At 38.8% G+C, this 18,700-nt stretch overlaps 2 protein-coding genes across 2 annotated transcripts; both read left to right on the top strand.

The window, feature by feature from the left end:
• The first annotated feature begins 1,568 nt into the window (after positions 1-1,568).
• On the top strand, positions 1,569-7,217 carry LOC132984564 (hydroperoxide isomerase ALOXE3-like). The gene is made up of 14 exons (XM_061051416.1): positions 1,569-1,871; positions 2,606-2,810; positions 2,967-3,048; positions 3,162-3,284; positions 3,421-3,524; positions 4,107-4,279; positions 4,460-4,603; positions 4,745-4,948; positions 5,508-5,594; positions 5,721-5,887; positions 5,984-6,105; positions 6,201-6,301; positions 6,532-6,702; positions 6,790-7,217. The coding sequence occupies exons 1-14, from the start codon at positions 1,725-1,727 to the stop codon at positions 6,967-6,969; spliced, it is 2,010 nt and encodes a 669-aa protein (XP_060907399.1). The 5' UTR covers positions 1,569-1,724; the 3' UTR covers positions 6,970-7,217.
• Positions 7,218-8,108: 891 nt separating this feature from the next.
• Positions 8,109-15,047, top strand: epm2a (EPM2A glucan phosphatase, laforin). Its single transcript, XM_061052002.1, has 4 exons — positions 8,109-8,512; positions 9,182-9,356; positions 13,147-13,391; positions 14,320-15,047. The coding sequence occupies exons 1-4, from the start codon at positions 8,266-8,268 to the stop codon at positions 14,601-14,603; spliced, it is 951 nt and encodes a 316-aa protein (XP_060907985.1). The 5' UTR covers positions 8,109-8,265; the 3' UTR covers positions 14,604-15,047.
• The last annotated feature ends 3,653 nt before the right edge of the window (positions 15,048-18,700 follow it).

The raw sequence follows: 18,700 nt of genomic DNA, 5'->3' as shown, positions 1-18,700 counted from the left end.
TTGGTTCAAGCTCAAAATATGTCCCAAACATTTTTGCAAGCTTAAGGGTAATTTACTGGCTCAAGTGCTTATAATAATAACCCTTTAATTGCCTGCCAAATTCAATTATTTTGTATTTAATAGCACTAAGGCTCAATAGAATAATGTAAACCCTCAGACAAATGGTCCATGTTCGACAGTAAGTCCTGTAAAGACATTGAGCCTCTGGAAGAAGTGTGACAGTTTAATTTAATTTAATTATTTTTTTTGTTTTTTAATAATGTTTAGTGTTTGATGTGAATGATGTTGATTGTTATCTTTTTTTATGGCTGCAGCATGGGTGAAGAGCCCAAGACAAATTTCTAACCTTGTGGGACAAAAATGAAGTACATCTTGAGCTTGATATTTACATCAGAATATGTACAGGTACAACATTAAATATCATAAACATAATAAGAAAAGACTAATATTTACATGACTAAATATGAAACAGTGCAGTGGTGCATAGTGCAAAAGATGCTGAAGTAACATGATAATAAGAAAAATGCAGTTATGTGACAGATGGGTAAATTAAGATGTCAATTACAGTATTTACATAAATAAGTGTGCGTATATTGATCATTTAAATTAAATAATATTATATACATATATGTACATTCACAGTGATGGCTCGGTTTAGAGTCATTTCACCACGACAGGTCTGACACTCTGTGACTGTTTAGCGTTCATCAGAGTGACAGCCTGGGGGAAGAAACTGTTCTTGTGACGGGTTTTTTTTGTGTACAGTGTTCTGTTCAGACTCGTCTCCGTCCTCGATGAGACCGATGACGGTGGTGTCGTCTGCAAATTTCAGTAGTTTCACAGAAGGGTCCCCTGACTGATTACTAAACAAATAACCAGCAAAAGAAATTATTACCCAAAATCTATTCTAAATAAAGAAAACGTGTAGAATAATTAAATAAACAACACCACCCAAATATTAGTAAACTAAATACCAACAACAATTAAATATCTCCAACAATCATAGTCTGAGTATCGGGGTGGTGTTACAATGTTACAATTCACTTAACAGACACTTTTATCCAAAGCGACGTACAACAGAGAGTAAGTAAAACACTAATCCATTCATACACCACCACTGAAGCAGCGGGAGCAATGCAGGGTTAGGTGTCTTGCCCAAGGACACATCGGACATGTTGCTCTGCTGGGGATTGAACCCTTGACTTTATGGTTGAGAGGCAATGACTCTACCAACTGAGCCACAGCCGGCCGCTGTGATGTCCTTCAGCCAGTCTATTGTTACCTGCAGGGGGCTGGGTGGGTCTCCTGTCGCTTGTGACCCCTCGCAGGCGCAAACTGCCGAAGGGTCGTTATCTGAGAAATGTTTCCTCAGCATCTCAGTGTCGATCCCCCTCGTCAGCTTGTTCCTGGTCTACTTGAACAGGTCCTGGTCCCCCCTCCTTGGCCTGACATGCACATTCAAAACCAGAAAGTCTACATTGCTCAGTGCTCAAAAACAGACTTGGAAATGCCCTCAATGAAATTAGGGGGAGGGGACTGAAGAGAAAGAAGAAAGAGGCAGTGAAGAAAAATTCAGGGAACAATTTCAGGAACATCTTGAGCTTTGATGCAAGGACACAGAAAAGAGAAACCACCTGTGTTCAGACTTTTTCTGTTCAGTGTTGAAGACTTCTCTTTATAGAGATTCTGTTTCTCTTTCTTTGACCAGTTTCCACAGAGCAGCCATGCCTGAGTACAAGCTGGAGGTGACAACAGGTGACATGAAACATGGAGGAACATTTGATCACATTCACCTCACCTTATTTGGAAAGGACGGGCAGAGTGAGAGAACCGAGCTGGACAACTTTGGTATCGACTTTACAACAGGGAAAGTAAGTTCCAGTTGAATTCTGACTTTAGATCAAGTACACGTAATGGTTCGTGCTTGTGCAAATATTCTATACATTGCGATAGAATTTCCCAAATCAAATGGCTAATAAAAATGCATTACATTTACATTCAATAACTATTATTAATGATGAACTACCAATACCTATTTTGAGAACATCTAGTGAGTACTGTACACTTTTATTTCATAACTCACAGGCTATAATGCACAGAAGTGAATATCCTACATTTATTAAAACATTTTTTTTTTTTATTTCAACACAGCCAAGATTGATTTATGGTCACTCCTTCCATTCATTTACACATAGAAGAAACATATAAACAGGATATCTGCTATGATGGGTTATGGTGTTTATATTATTAACAGGTCACCAGGTTGGGTAACTTGATATGTTGTACTTACTAATGTTCATTTTAAGTACTTTACCAATAATCATAATCAGTATTGTGATTCACTTTTATTTCACCTTGGAATTTGCCTGATTTCCTATCCCTAGGTGAACCTTTCATCAAATATGTGTCTTAATGTAAATAACCTATATCAACCATGCCATCTTATGATAGCAGAACTGTTTGTATTGAACATTTTAATTGCAGATCTTTCAGTTACACCCTGTTTGAGTTTAACTTATAGAACACCTGTAGCTAACACACAATGCATTTTTGGGCGTGTCAGGGCCTGTGCTTAAATGGTATATTTATGTTTTTTCTTCCTAAGGTGGGCACCTACATCCTGAAAACCAGTTCATCACTTGGTAAACTCCTGCTGATCAAGGTTGAAAAGGACCCCTTTTTTATTCTCCCAGAAGACGAGTGGTTCTGCTCCAAAATAGTGGTGACGACTCCGGAGGGGGACGTTCTTCTTTTCCCCTGTTACAGATGGATCTCCAGGGGGGAGCTGGTGGAGCTGAGAGGAGGGAGAGGTCTGCATTTCAATCCAAAATATTGTATTAAAGACATGGTTTTCATACAGTATATAAACTACATATAAGGATTTTAGAAATGAATATAGGCCTACATGTTTTGACAATTTGTTATACAATATTGAAAGTAATTATCATGTTCATTTTGTGTTTAAGCCATGAAGGTTTTTGAGGACGACCATCCCCTGCTGATTGAGCACCGGAAACAAGAGCTGACGTCGAAAAAAAGCTTCTACCAGTAAGTCTTGATTTGTAGAGTAGAATATGTACCAAGAACTTCACCTCTGGTCTCAGAGGCTTACCTCTGTGCCTTTATGAACTTTTTTCTTGCCTGTTTGTGTTTTTAATAAGATGGAAGATTTTGTCTGAAGGATTGTCCCACATCAACCATTTCAATAGTCCGTCAGAGCTCCCAGCTGAGGTCCGCTTCTCTGAGTCCAAATCGACAGAAGTCAGCAAAACACAAAACATAATGTAAGTCTTTCAAAAATGTATACCATGGACAATGGAGGGGTTTTAATGCATTTCAAGTTGATGCAAAAGTCAGTTTGAAGCATTGTTATCAGTATGTAGTTGTGTAATTCCTTTTGTTTATCTCGTCTTCCTTCAGGGGTTTGGAACTAAAGATCAAGGGGCTGCTGGGATCCCCTGAAAAATGGGAAAGCATTGATGATATGAAAAAAATATTCTGGTTCAAAAAGACAACAATGTCAGGTAACTTTTCTTTTCAAGGTCACATATTATGCAAAATACACAACAACCATCAACCATCAGATGCTAGAAGAAGGTGTGTGGTGTCTGTTACAAGTTATATTTGATCTGATTGTTTGCCCTTCTTCTGTAAACGATAGGGCATGGTGCAACAATGCTAAAGCCCTTCAAGCTATGGACACAGGAAAAGCCTGTTCTGCACAAGGCTGAAACAAAAAGGTTTATAGGCATGCTAAAATATAGGATCAGAGGGGGGTTTGGCTAGAAACGTCACAAACATGTCTGGGAAGCTTTGAGACTTATTTAAACCAGTTTAAAAATGAGTATAATATGTGACCTTTAAGTTTTCCACTTCTGTTCATTACAGTCTGTACCAAATGTGCTAGCGATCAATCCAGTAGTCATCATTTCAAAGAAGCAGAGAGTAGCACCACATCTTGGTCACTTTGGGCATGGACTTTAATATTCTGACTGCATTTTACTTCCATGAACAGACAAAGCCAATGATCTTGCTGATCATCTTAAACTTGAGACCTGAAATGCAATCATTTTATACATTAGATGTGTTTACTGTTGTTCTTCCAGAGTACGTTGCAGAGCATTGGAAAGAAGACGACTTTTTTGGATACCAGTTCCTGAATTCTGTCAACCCAAACGTGATCACGAGCTGCTCAGAGCTTCCCCAAAACTTTCCCGTGACGGACGAGATGGTGAAGCAGTTCCTGGAAAATGGAAACTCTCTGCAGAGTGAAATCGAGGTTTGGTAGATCAGCGGCTTTGATAGTGATCATTCTTTACATTAGCATACTATTTCTGTGTTCATCCGTTGTATTTATGTCACAGTGTCGCAAGTCCTGGAGTAATATTACAGTACATCAGAGACAGCTTTTGATTGCTTTAAAAATATTTTTTTCCCCTGACTTCTCCTCCTAATACAGAAAGGCAACATATTCCTCTATGATCAGAGGATAATGGATGGTATACCAACTAGACCCTATGATGGAGAACCTCTGCATGTTGCTGCTGGTCTCTGTTTGTTATACTTGAACCCTGAAAACAAACTGAAGCCCATTGCAATACAGGTATTCATCTGAATCAGCAAATCACAGATTGAATACCTAAATGTGAAATCTCAGGTCCCATTCCATAGTGCTTCATTATGTTTACAGAAGTCGTTTTAATCTTCTTTGTCTTAAAATAAAATGTTTGTTCTCTCATTATAGCTGTCTCAACAACCGTCAGATCAGAGCCCCATCTTTCTGCCCAGTGACCTCGAGACAGATTGGCTGCTGGCCAAGATGTTTATCAAAAATGCAGATGCGATTGATCACCAAGCGGTCCAGCACCTCATGAAGACTCACTTTCTGTCGGAGGCCTATGCTGTAGCCACCCTCCGCAGCTTCCCAGTCATTCATCCCATCTACAAGGTACATTTAACAGCAGGATAAGAGTGTCTACTCTTACAGTAAATAGTAAGGGTGAGTTCAGCAAATGGAAAAAGATACCAAGAACAATAGTTACGACAGTTATTCAATCATTTCACTTTTCACGTTTTCATTTTCAAATTTTTTCAGTAACATCCATTTAACTATTTAATATATTTAGCTCAACAGTTTTTTCCTTTGTCCATTTTCACTTCATTTTCTTTTACTAAAAAAGAAGTCATAGTACCTTGGAAGCCATAAGGGTGTCTATACAACAAAAGGTTGTACTTCTTTGACCTTTTCAAATCAAAACAATTATCAAAAATTATAAATAGCAATTTCTCCTTTCCCATTACTTGTGGATTCACTCGTACACCTGAACCTTTGCATCAAGCGTGGTTAACTTGTATGAATAGTAGCATACTATGCAGTAGTAGTAATACATAGTATGATTGTTATGAGTACTACTGTAGTACTCATCACAATCATGAAGTGCTGCCTGTGTTCATTAAGGCATTAGAATCTTACTTTGACTTAAAATGTCTCTCCCTCTCTCTTACAGCTGCTGTTTCCACACTTTCGGTACACTCTCCACATAAACACTGGAGGCCGAACATCTCTTTTTGGACCTGACGGGGCTTTAAGTATTGTATGGCCAGTCAAAACACATTTCCTTAATGTTTGAGATGTGGTGGAGTTCAGTTTTAGCCTTATACTTATTTTTTTGTACTTTGGAACACATCATTGTTGGTCTTTCTTCATTTTTGATTTCAAGAGTTCCCTTGGATATGACGGGATGACAGCGCTCATGAGAAAGTCTCTCTCTGAGCTGACCTACAGCTCTCTCTGTCTGCCAGACAACATCACTGCACGAGGCCTGGACTCCATCCCCAATTTCTACTGCAGAGACGACGGCCTGAAGTTGTGGAAAATCATCAACAGGTTACCTATTCCTAACTATATATACCTAACTTCTGTCTCCCCTTTAGCGAAGGTTTCTGTTATTTACATTATTTTCCATAATTGTGTTTTTACCAGCTTTGTAAAGGCAGTCGTGGAGTACTACTACCCATCAGACAGTGAGGTCAAAAAAGACACAGAACTGCAGGAATGGATAAGTGAGATATTCACACATGGCGTCTTAGGAAACAACGCCTCAGGTATTTCACCTGTGTTAAGAAATACTTGGCAAACACAACCTGCATGTAAAGGGTGAAAATGAATAATCAATTGAAAATGATTTCACCTCCAACAGGGTTTCCATCTTGCTTTAATACTGTTGAAGAAGTGATCAAGTTTATCACCATGGTGATCTTCACAGCTACAGCTCAACATGCTGCAGTCAATAGTGGACAGGTGAGGATTTGTTTTTTGTTGGGAAACATAATTTTTATACATGTTTGTAAGAGTATTAGGTTTATTTTAACACTTTGAATGCATGGAGCAGATCTGCATGTGCTTAACTACTACTACTTTTAATGTTATCCTACAGTTAGAGCAGCTGCAACCCATCTGAGTATATATATATATATATATAAATAAAAAGCTTAAGTGGTTCATATACATTTACTGATTTTATTATTTAGTATGACTACAACTCGTGGATACCCAATGCCTCACTCCTGCTGCACAAACCTCCTCCGACCGCTAAGGGTCAGTCAAGCATGGAGACTATTTTGGAGACCCTTCCAGATGTTGGAGAGACTGTCAGCTTTGTCGCAATACTGTGGCTGCTTTCAGAGCAATACACTGACGAGGTAAGACCAGTGTTTATGAACCCACTCCTTACTTTATTTCTGTCATGTATTGCTCTCACTTACTGTTTCATTTTGTTGTTTTAACAGGTTCCCTTGGGTGCTTATCCAGAAGAACGGTTCGATGAACCTGCTGTTAAGAGGATGATTAAAGAATTTCAGGGGGAGTTGTCCTACCTCGATGAGGAAATCACAGCAAGAAACTCAGAGCTTGAAATACCTTACACATATCTGATCCCTAGTCAGATAGAAAACAGTGTAACTATTTAGGAAATGCATGCATATCATCAACTCCTCTCTGTCAAGTGGTGTGTTCACTACTGCATTCAAGCAAGCTTGGGTCACCCCACAGGGCAGAATGAGTCATTTCATTATGCTTAAAATAAATGCATATGCATTTTACAATTAACAAAATCCAAATAAAGATGGCCTGATCTGTGTTAATATGTCTGTCCCCAACCTATTTATTCTTCAACTACATGCATTCTTAACCTTCTAAAAACAATAGCCTAACACATAATCTATCTATCTGTACAATTCCGTTATTACACTGTACATGAATACTGGTTTTATTGTTTTTAAGTTGAGTTATTTTCATCAGAAAAGTCTGTATCTTGGTCTGCTAAACACAATGAAAAGTTGTAAAAAATTTCATTAAAATCATCCCATGGTTGTTCAAATCTCCAATAGACAAGGTAACATTTGCTAAACAGACATAGGCATACATCCTGCTACTTCGAGTTTGCAGTTTATCAGTGACCTCCTCTCTACTGCTCATTCATACACATGTCTATGAAGTAATACTTTTTTAACCAAAAGATCTAAGCTCAACTTGTGACAGAATCTCAGAGAAAAATACATTCTAGCTGTTTTATCAGATCAGGTTTATTGTTTTTTTTTTATCCAACAGAGATTGTTGGTACAAGGGATATTCATGTATTGGTTAACAATGAAGACAACAACTTCCATGATCCTGTATTTCATGCCACAAGAGCATCAAAAACAACACATAATAATTATTTTGACTCAGCCCCCTAGTCACAGAAATAACACCATTTATATGATGATGATGTGGTATGTGTTATGTGTTGCTGTTGAACTCAAGTGCCTTAAATAAATACATTTTAATTTTAAATTAATTGATGAATTGGCTAATACAATAAAAAAAATAAGAGAAGCGTAGAAATACTAGTCAGTATAGGCATATAACCATTCAAACGTATGAGATTAGAAGGAGATACTCAAAAATGATACTCGAGTTTAGAACCTATTTAGTTATAGTATTGAAAAATGATACTCGAGTTTAGAACCTATTTAGTTATAGTATTGAAAATAATTTTAAAATACAGTGATTCAGTCGTTTGGTGCCTGGTAATTCTGACTGAGTGAGACCTCTTTGCTTCTTCCCCTCTTTGGATGAAAAGACCACGGTACACCCTCGAGCCCGTTATTTTTAGACGAGACAACACAGACTTTGGTCCACATGGATTTTACTCAAGAGCAACATTAAAGACTGTACTACCATAAGACAGTTGATGACACATCATTTAGTTCAGGTTTGTCACAATGTTATTTAGATTCGGCGTCATTCTCACTCCGGAGACCTCGGATGTCAAGGTGTTCGTGTTGGGCTCGCGCGAGGAAATGGGCCAATGGGACCCGAGCAGAGCGGTCCAAATGAAAGCCTCACAGAAGCAGGTGTCAACTCATGAACCTTGTCTGTGGATAGGAGAGGTGCAGCTGACAGAGCCGTGCAGAGACACGCTGTGGTTCAAGTTCGTCAAAAGAGTCAGAGGGACTTTTATCTGGGAAGGTACACATCAATTATACGTTTAGCCGCGTGCGTAAGGATATCATTTGCCACACAGAATTAGTTAACATTTCAGGTTGAAAAAGACAACAACACGACGCCATGTTGGTTTATTTTTGTATTGCATCCTTTGCGCCACTAGATGGGGATAGTGTGACACTTGACGTTTGCTAAATGCAAATACATTTCAGTGTACTTGTATGTTTAAAGGGAATATAAAGCCTATTTATGACACAGCCTAAAAAAAAAAAAAATGTAATGGCAGAAATATAACAGTGACACTTTACTTTTTCTATCGACTCAGTCACATGGATTTCAGTGCAACCTGTTTGAAGAATAGGCTTCGTTTTGATGTCAAAAACATTTTTTTATAGCAGTATTCTGAGGCTAAGTTCACTTTACATTTTGTGTAGTTAACCTATACCATTTCCAGATAGTGGAAATTACTTCAACTCAACATGAATTAGATGAGACCCATTTTCCCACTCTGTACCTGATGTTTGATTTGTGGCTAATTATCTTTAATGCAACTCAGTCCCTTAATGAAATCTACCTGAATTAGTAGGCTCAATATAATATTTCTCAAGTAATATTTTCATGAGCACTGTGTTCAAAACATCCTTACAGATGATATTTACTAACTAACTGTCCTTTCTTCTTCTCTCTCACCAGGCAGTGGTCCGAGCCATGATAGATGTTGTGCATTTGATGAGAGTAATGTGGTGGATGGCGTTTACTGCAACCCCATTGGCCACTGGATAGAGGAAACGGGACACACGGATGAAATGAAACACACCACAAGTTTTTACTTCGGTGTGGCTGGTCAGAAGGCCATGCATTTCTCCAGGTAATCCTGCACAATAACATCCATCTGCAGGATGTTTGTATGGGAACACTGTGAGTGTCAAGGCAAACATGGTGGTTTCACATTAAGGCAGTCTGGATTTGGATGTTAGAGTAGGGCAGCATGGGAGACATTATGTCATTAACAGGCAGTCTGACTCATTTTGATCAGTTCGTTCTAATTGTGAGCGATTCAAAGGAAAACGGACAGTGGAAATCTGTAGAGACATCAGGTGATAATTCAAGGACAAACAAAAAAAATAACCCTCTGTGAGCTATAGTTAGACAACAGCAAGTTGGATCATTACTTTTTTTAGCTAACATTCCCACCTGATAGGAAAACGTAACTTTCCTAGCACCCGGTAATGATTGCCAGCTACCAATAGGAATTGAGTAAATGCTATTAGCTGCCGTGTCTGAGCTTTTGGTATCTTATAAGTTATATATATATCTTGTTTTATATGAATATATGACCCAACATTCCTCCAGGTATTCATTACCCATTGTTCTTTCAGTTAGTCATCAATCGATAATGGTGAAATAAAACATATTTGTCAGCTCACCCCTGTAAACCCGTTATATTTTTTTATCCTTGGATAAGACTCAACTATCTATTTCTCCTCTGTGGTTTTTATTCCAAACAAAGAAAGCAGGTTTATTTTATTAGTTTATTTGAGTCAGGGACAATGTACTAGATAACATTATTCTCAGAAGAGTAAATGTGCTTTGTACCAGATTTAGCTAAATAGCTATTTTCCAGCTGTAGTCCCAGGGCAGATTATGGCAAAAGTAAACTACAAATCAACCAGTCATGCAGTACACATGCGCACACATTTCATAATACTGTTACTGAGGGGGGGGGGGGGGGTATGGTATTGATTTTTCAACAAACTCTTGGCATGTAAAAAAATAATAATAATAATGATAATAATAATTTTTTGAAGGTAAAAAAAAAAGTTCTCTACCTACAAACTGCCAGTATTACTTTTTGAACCTGTAGAAAAGACAAAAAGAGATGCATCATTCCTCCCCCAATGTAACAAGCTGCAGTGTTTTAAGTTCTATGGCTTTTATGATGTGATCGTCCGTACAGATTTAAAACAATCTTCAGTAATTCATTTCTAAATGTCTTATACGTGCAGGGCACTTAGGTCACACTTTTCTTTCTTGTTGAAAGCTGTAAGACTTTCAAACTTTTTAGTTTTTGAGTCTCTTTCAAGGCAGACCAAAGCCTCAGTCACCTTCTTATGCTCACTCCTTTGTTTTTTAACCTTGCTCTCTCCCATTTCGTTATAATTGCCGTCTGTCCCTTTAAAATGATTGTCCTTTAGAAGAGTAGACTACACTTCGATTATCCCTTCCTCAACCTTGTTGGAGACTCTGGAGGAAAGGAGATGGCATTGTTCAGAATTCCCATTTGTTTTTTTTTGTTTTTTTTAAGGCAACTCGTACAGTGATTGAAAGGTACTGAGCACTGAAAATGCTCACTTCAGTATCCTCCTACAGGCATTTGTTTTTATTCAAATCCCTGTCCTATTCATGAGCTTCTCATTAAAACATCGTGATTTGTCTGTGTCTGTTCATACCAGGCTGTACACTTTAAATCAGTCTCCAGTATAATTAAAAAAGTATTCAGAGAATTTACAGAGGAAACTTCAACGGATAATGTCTTGTTGCATTATTTATCACAAAACATTAGAATAAACTTCCAAGATTTTAATTTGCATGTTCATTGCTTTGCATTAGTGACATTTATTCATCTAGTGTTTGTAAGATTTGAACATGAAGCACTTCTTCTGTCTGTCCGATTTTCCTTTTTGAATGTTTATAGAAAAGTACACTTAGGAAATCGAAGACTCCCTGTTCCTTTATTCTGGACACAAAGGTTTCAAGTTTTCCCGTTTTTGCTACAATTTTGGCCGCACTAGCATTACAACTCCAGGAATGGCAAAGTGCATTGGGCAGTTAGTCTTGCAATTTTGGTCCAGACGGAAGAATCTATTATGTGGATTGCATCTGCGGGATTCTAGTGTTGACACATTTGCTGTATGTAGCTTAACATGAAATAAGTGGGTCAGGCTTAGAGGAAAAGAGGTAAGTCAATGTTGTTAAGATACAGATACTGGTTTCAGTATTGGCCAGCAATACTTCCTGTACTTCTCAGTATCATTAGTATGCCAGTCAATGCACTGATCCCTTACTATAATTATTTGCGCCAAAGAATCGAGTGGTTTCAGGTAAACGATAACAGAAACAACACAATGTGGTGCTAGCAGAGTGTAATGATAATCAAAGCTAGTAAATATCAGAAATCTGCGGGGGGGTTTCACCAGTGTTGTGTGTCTATTTTGAATCAAACTAGAATCAGTGAGGTGTTTGGTATTGGACAATACACAAGTCAGTGTATTGTATTGAGTATTGAGGAGGGAAAAAAAGTTATTATAGAACTTCTACAAAAAAAAGGTCAAACTAATGACTGAGGGGATGCATGTTGGTGTACCCCTGTACACCTTCTTTTTGTATGACACTCAGAGCCTTGGTACATCCGCCACAGCAGAAATGAGCCTCAGGCCCCCGAGGCAGTGAGCACATAACGTGCATAAGAATGAGTCGGCTTGGCTGGTGCCATCAGGTTCTAATTTGTGTCCCAAGACCTTACAAGGCTCGTGTCAAGGACCCGTGTTCAGTAGGAAGCATGGTGCCCTTGTATGATACCTATTAATAGCTTTTTAAATTACTCTCTGAGACCTTGCATCTGTGTAGCCCCTCGTATCATATACACTGACCTCTGCAGTAACTCATTATATGAATCAAAGGGACTTTAACTCGCTGTCTTGTACCTGCCTGGACTCTGGTGCTGAGGTTCACAGGAGAAGGGGCCTGAGGGTCTTATAATCATTATTGTAATGGGGTCTTATTAAAATGGAGTGGAACAAGTGAGGTATTTCAAACTAGTTAAATGTTAGACATTCAGTCGTGAATTATTTTTTTTAAAAACCTAGGTAGAAATAAACACGACAAAAATATGTGCATTTTCCAAAAGATGGTATTAAATTGAAATTGGATGTAGGACTATCAATCCCACAGTAGTGTAGTAAAATAGCTTTTAAACAACTGGTAGAGAACACTTTGAGACCAAGACAAATTTCCTCAAGGGGACAATAAAGTGTATCGTATCATATCGTACTTTACAGTGGAAAAAAAGGGAAAAAACAAAGTGAAACTCTGAAGTTGCAGAAAGAAAAACTGATTCCCTTAAGACTAATCAATGAAGTTGTTGGACTGTATCGATGGCTTTGTTATGAGACTGGATCTGATAAACAGCCAGTCAAGACCAGAGACTGTCACTGCTTTTTACCCTGTAGGCTGAATATTTTGTTTCCTTTCTGTTACAGGAAACCTTCTTTGGCCATTTATTCATGCTAATTATTGGAGTGCAACAACACATCGATATGGATCATATATGTAGTGATAATAAAACCTATGGTCATCTTTAAGATACACTGAACAATACATCAGGTCAACAATATATAGATGCACATTTTTTAACATGATATCCTTTAATACTGCCTTAATAAAGTTCAAATCCATGGTTGCATTATTTTATCCTGTATCCCTGCTTTGCTTCCTCTCCGCCTTTATTTTAACTTGTTGTAATCTGATCATATTTATCTGTACCTTTTCTTGAAAATTTCTCACAGAGGTTCATATTCAGAAGCCTCTTAAACTCAGCCCCCAGTAGCATATCACAATGACTTAAACAAAATGAATGACTCCCGTTCATTTGTCCTCAGGGTGCTGCCTCGTGTTTGGCTGGGCAGCTGTCCTCGACAGGTGGAACACGTGAAGATAAAGATGAAGCATGAGTTGGGCATTACTGCAGTGATGAACTTCCAGACAGAGCGGGACGTGGTGAACAACTCAAGTGGCTGCAGGCGTGACCCTGAGGAAGTCATGACCACTGAGACCATGATGCACCTGTACAAAGACTGTGGCCTGGTGTACGTGTGGATACCCACAGCCGATATGAGCACTGAGGGTAAGACAAGTTTTGTTAGACTAAAATAATACATTCAGAAATAATAATAGTGCTCATCACCTTTCTAAAAGATACTGTAGTGTCAGAACCATGTAATCAAACTGGTATTTAAAGGGTTAAATTCATGATAATTATTTAGCATTTGATAGTTTTGAGCAATGCTGGAGTTGTTTAAGAGATTTATGCAAAAAAAAGGAGAAAAAAATATATTAATATTAATATTAATTAATTAATTAAATTAATATTAATCTGTTCTATTTTTATAGCAGTTTTTGTAAATTGGACATTTTCACCCTCCAATGTTCAAACAGGGAACTACATTTTAAATCTGACGCCACACAAAAGCTAACAATGCATCAAAGTCAATATTTTGGATAATCTTTGACATATCCAAGACTGATTTAAAAAGAATCCCCCAGCCACCAAATATTTGTAATACGGAACATAACAAATTTTTGTGTTTTTTTTCTTCATAAATAACAACGGTGACATCAAGTAATCAAGTAACTGGCATTTAAAGGGTTACATTCCTAAAACTGTTTGGTAGTTTTGGGCTGGGCTGAAGTTGTTTAAGAGATGTATTTTTGTCCTTAGTGACTTAAGAGGGTAGTAAATTAAACTGATGCTTGAGGGTTAAGCCTTAATATGTGTATCGAGATTCCAACACTCAATTGAACATGGAGCTGAACCCCTGATCAAACCACATTGGAGGCCTCTGAATATTTGTTTGGTGTTTGAGTGTCATGTCAAATGTTTATATCTGTGTATCTTCACTTTAGTTTTTTATGTTGCAAATACAGCTGTTGTGATGAAAGACAAATTTCAGACCTGGACAATCAAGTTCAATCAATCAAAAAGGAACACATTCTAGTCACTGGTCGTTAGTTATCTCCATCCTTCTTCTTTGTGTTATCATCTTCTTCTGCAGGCCGAATCAGGATGCTTCCTCAGGCTGTGTTCTTGCTTCACGGCCTCCTGGAGAATGGTCACACAGTCTACGTTCACTGTAACGCTGGAGTGGGCAGGTCGACGGCTGCTGTGTGTGGCCTGCTCATGTACGTCCTGGGCTGGAGCCTGAGGAAGGTGCAGTACTTTGTAGCAGCTCAAAGGCCTGCTGTGTACATAGACGAGGAGGCTTTAATCCAGGCTCAAGCCGACTTCATGCAGAAGTTTGGTCAGTTACGATCAACCATCTCTTACCTGGAGACATGAGAGTTTAAGTGTCTTTGCGCTGGAGCAGAATTTACAGGAATGATAAGCTAAACTGGACTTGACTTTCGGTATCTAAAAGCATACTGTGTAGTCAGCATTAAAGGTGCCTGAAGGTGAAAAAACCTATAGCGAGAAAATTAACTTGCTCCCACTTAAATCTAATGTACGTAAATGACCCACTTCATCTGAGTGGCTTTCCAATTCTAGTTGATCCCCAAGTATCTAAGGAGGGCTCTGCTGGCTGCCAGCGGAGATGTTGAAAGCAATAAATCCCACAGTGACGCGTTCGCTTTTAACTTCAGGAATTAGTCTCTGTGACGTTAAGCACTTTCTCTTGCAAATTGTGCTGTTGGAATCAGCCGAGGTTTTTCAGAACATGTCTGCAGGTGTGACTGGAAAGACCTTTTCTTAAAGTCTTTTTGGCAATAAACATAACTGAGTTGATATGAGATATGATATAGAGTTTTCAGAAGGCAACTTTTTAAATGCATCACGCAACGAGGAAGGAGGATTATCCCTTAATTGTGTTGGCATGTTTGTGTAATTTTTTTCCACAGGTAAAAGGGATCTTTGCCTTTCTGTTTGGGAGGTTTTTTTTTTTTTGTATTGCTGCATCAAAACACCCCTCTTTGCAAGAACAACAAGTCAGTTTCTAAAACCAAAAAGCAATGCCCCCTCAGCTGCCAGACATTAAAGATTAAAGCTCCACCCCCTTCTCCCTCAGAGCGCTTGATAACATTTCATCTTTATTTATTTATCCGGCGGATGCTATTCCAACCATCTCCGAAATAATGAAAACAACATCCCCTGCCAGACCGTATTAATGCATACATAATAAGACATTACTGGAAGACTGTTTGTTATAAATTTTGCACTTCACTGTCTAGGCTTCTTTTGAAGATAGATTGCTTTTTTTCAAAGACATTATCTTGCTGCCTGGCCCTGATTTAAGGAGGTTAATGCATCAGAGGGGAGGAACCATTTTTCTCCTTAAGTACAAGTCGTATACGTTCTTATTACTTTTAACTGAGTCCCGTCAGAAAACAAACAGCACCTTATGAGGGTGTCAGCGGGAATAGGTGGGCGAACTTCCAAATCATTTTTCGATTAGTTCTTCTCATATTTAAGAAGCAAAATGTGAACTGGTTGAAAAAGGAAAATGTCTGTGTTTGCAGTCCCTATATGTGCAACAATGCTGGGGCTCATCACTTGAAGGATGCCAGTTTAATTTGTCAACATGTTGCATTTCTTCCACTGGGCTTCTGTCAGTGATTGATGTCATTAAGTGTTAGCAGTCCTCTTGATTTTCAGGATCTGCCAATCAGCTACACCAATTTCCCCGAATCTGTGCATTCAAATTAGAGCCAAAAGTAGCAACCGTCAAACAGACAGCTTCTTAAAGTGATGAAGATTTATTCCAAAAGGAAACCAGAAATAAGAGAATACACTGTGTACCTATTTGTGTGGATCGTTTCTGTTTGAAATGTCACTTCTGGTTGTCTTTAGTCCCTCTGCGTCTTCTTTAACAACCTTATTCTTTAAATTTGCTTCTGCAGGACAGCACATCCTGTTTTTTATTTCCCCTCCTGCTATCCATCCTAGCAGAGGGTCTTATTGATTACTTTGAAGGTAAGGATGCATAAAAGGTCCAGCAGACAAAACCTAACCTGACCTTTTTTTTTTTTTTAAATCCTGTGTCTGGCTATTCATTGCTGAGTATGGTAGTTATGCTTAAACCAGGAGATATTTTAGTAAAGTCATCTGTGTGTATTTCCTTTATATCAAGAACCCACATTAAAAACATTAAATAGACAACTATGTCTACATTAGAATATTATTGCTTAAATGATTTAAAAGACGTCACAACTTTGGTCTAAAATTGATTTTCCTACATTTTCTTTAATTTTTTTTACAGTGTGAGAGATTAGAAACACATTTAGATTAAAGATGGAGGTACTTATTTAATCCTTTTAAAATGCTTCAGTGATGTTTGGGGCATTAATGAAAAATTATGAGTCAGGTTCAGAGTATCAGATTCCTGCTGGATGATGATGTAGAATATCCCTGCAGCCAAACCCAGACAGGCAGGTGGGCGAGGGGCTTATATTAAAAACAAATTGGTTACACACTATGATATTAAGGATATCTTAATGAGTGATATGGATATTCCACACATTCTTAGCTGTTTCAAATCGGACTCACTTTTAGTAGAAGCTCATGACACAGCATGATATCAGCATTGAGAAAAAGAGGATGTAATACCAGAGTGTTCTCAGTCCTACAAAAAAGTCTAAACTGCCAGATCTCATGAGCTGTGAAGCCTGTACTGTGTAATTGTTAGCAGTGGGAATAATATCAGTCAGTGTATCAAAGACTGCAGGCAGGACCCCAGTGCTACACCCCAGGCAGCACAGGCATCCCTGGTGGGCTCAGGATCAGTGCTTTACACAGTCGCTGTGACACACAGTTGCAGATTGTTATCAAGACACCAGGAGGACATTGCAGTCTGTAGCCTGGAACTCTGATGGTCACATTAACTTGAGACATGACTCATGAACCAGCTGGATAGTAAGATTACATAGGAAATGAGTGAGTTCACAGCATCATAAATGTTCCCTCAGCATCTGTATTAGTTATACAGAACTCTGACTCACAGTTTTTTTTTCTGTCGAGACTTTATTTAATCTGAAGTCCGTGGCACACTGAAGTTAACTTTACTATATTTTTATTGTGCGCGCAATAAAAATATAGTAAAGTTATTTTCAGTGTGCCACGGACTTCTGATTTTTCATGATTGATCCTGCAAACGTGAGCACCTGGGAGCGTGTTTAGGCTGTGCACGGGGTACCCTGTTGACCATACTTTATTTAATCTGTTTGGCCAAATTAAGCGTCTTTAAAGAAGCGATGGCTGATTCAAGCTAAAGAAACAAACAGCAGCAGCTTGAATTGAGAGGGAAGTCCAACATGGAGGCACAAGCAGAAACTGTAGTTGAGAAGCATCATGGCTAACTTGGCCATGCTGGGGAGATTAAGTAAGTAAAGTTTATTTATAAAGCACCCTTTCCAGAACAGACGTCACAAAGTGCTTCATGATGAAGAATTGAACAGAGATATTACAAACAGACAGACAGTCACATAAAATCAAAGGCAAGTCTGAACAGATGAGTCTTTAGCTCCTTTTTTTAAAAAGTGTCCACAGAGGTCAAGGCTCTCAGTTCTGGGGGAAACAGAGAGCATGAGACCATGCTGGTAACTCTGGAGGGCAGGAGCAAGTGATGCAACTTTCAGGTATCACTGGTCTACCAGAAAGGTTTGTAGGGACTAATGCTGTCCAATACCTTACACGCTGGCTTCCAAATTGGCAATCTTCAGGGGGAAGTCATGCGTGCAAATCGTATCTACAGTATCAGAAATAAAAAATAAGGTGGACGCTTGCACTCTGATTTTCTGTGTTCCCCGTTCCCCAAGACGTCCTCCGTGCTGCGAGGAGAGCCCGTCACCATCGATGGACAGAGGATTAGTTTTTTGTCTGATTACAGCAGTCATACTGTAAAAGCATCACCAGGTGTTCTCTCAGTTACATGAACACCGCCCCCAATGAAGGGGTGGAATTGTTCCTCTTTTAGCCTGCTACACTGAAGGTTAAGGGAGCTGGCCAGGTAAGCAGGACCCATTATTTCATCGTGTCCCTCCAGGTCTGTAGGGGGCAGTAATTGAACAGTATGCCGATTTAAGAAACGGGCCAGAAAAGCTGAAAAGGCTCAATTATCGCCTGTCTCCTTTGTTTTGCATCTCCGTGAAATGGATGTGCAGAGCTATTTAGCTCTCACAAGGGACAACATTTGTCTCTGCATTGGACTTTATTATCTGAACACAAATGAGCCAACGCCTTCGAGCTAGTTCAGGCAGTCAACTCGAGCTGCACTGACTTCACATTTGACATGCCTCATTCTCAATAATAACCTGACAACACCTCCTTCTAATAAGCGGTCTATATCAGCTGCAAGATTAACGTGGGTCTCTCCCACTGCTCTTTTATTGCCAGTTCTGACCAGTACACTCATGCTCAGCCCAGCATCAACCTGTTGGCTCCGA

This window comes from Labrus mixtus, chromosome 12 (genome assembly GCF_963584025.1).
Source record: "Labrus mixtus chromosome 12, fLabMix1.1, whole genome shotgun sequence".
NCBI classification, from domain to species: Eukaryota; Metazoa; Chordata; class Actinopteri; order Labriformes; family Labridae; genus Labrus; species Labrus mixtus.
Note: the sequence above shows the minus strand (reverse complement) of the source record. Positions and strands in the feature narration are given on the sequence as shown.

Bases quoted from the DNA above. Each gene is read 5' to 3' on its own strand.
- LOC132984564 (XM_061051416.1), top strand. From the start codon at position 1,725: ATGCCTGAGTACAAGCTGGAGGTGACAACAGGTGACATGAAACATGGA. The intron at 4,604-4,744 runs GTATTCATCTGA...CTCTCATTATAG, and splicing joins TGAAGCCCATTGCAATACAG to CTGTCTCAACAACCGTCAGA. The intron at 5,888-5,983 runs GTTACCTATTCC...TGTTTTTACCAG, and splicing joins TTGTGGAAAATCATCAACAG to CTTTGTAAAGGCAGTCGTGG.
- epm2a (XM_061052002.1), top strand. From the start codon at position 8,266: ATGTTATTTAGATTCGGCGTCATTCTCACTCCGGAGACCTCGGATGTC. The intron at 8,513-9,181 runs GTACACATCAAT...CTCTCTCACCAG, and splicing joins AGGGACTTTTATCTGGGAAG to GCAGTGGTCCGAGCCATGAT. The intron at 9,357-13,146 runs GTAATCCTGCAC...ATTTGTCCTCAG, and splicing joins AAGGCCATGCATTTCTCCAG to GGTGCTGCCTCGTGTTTGGC.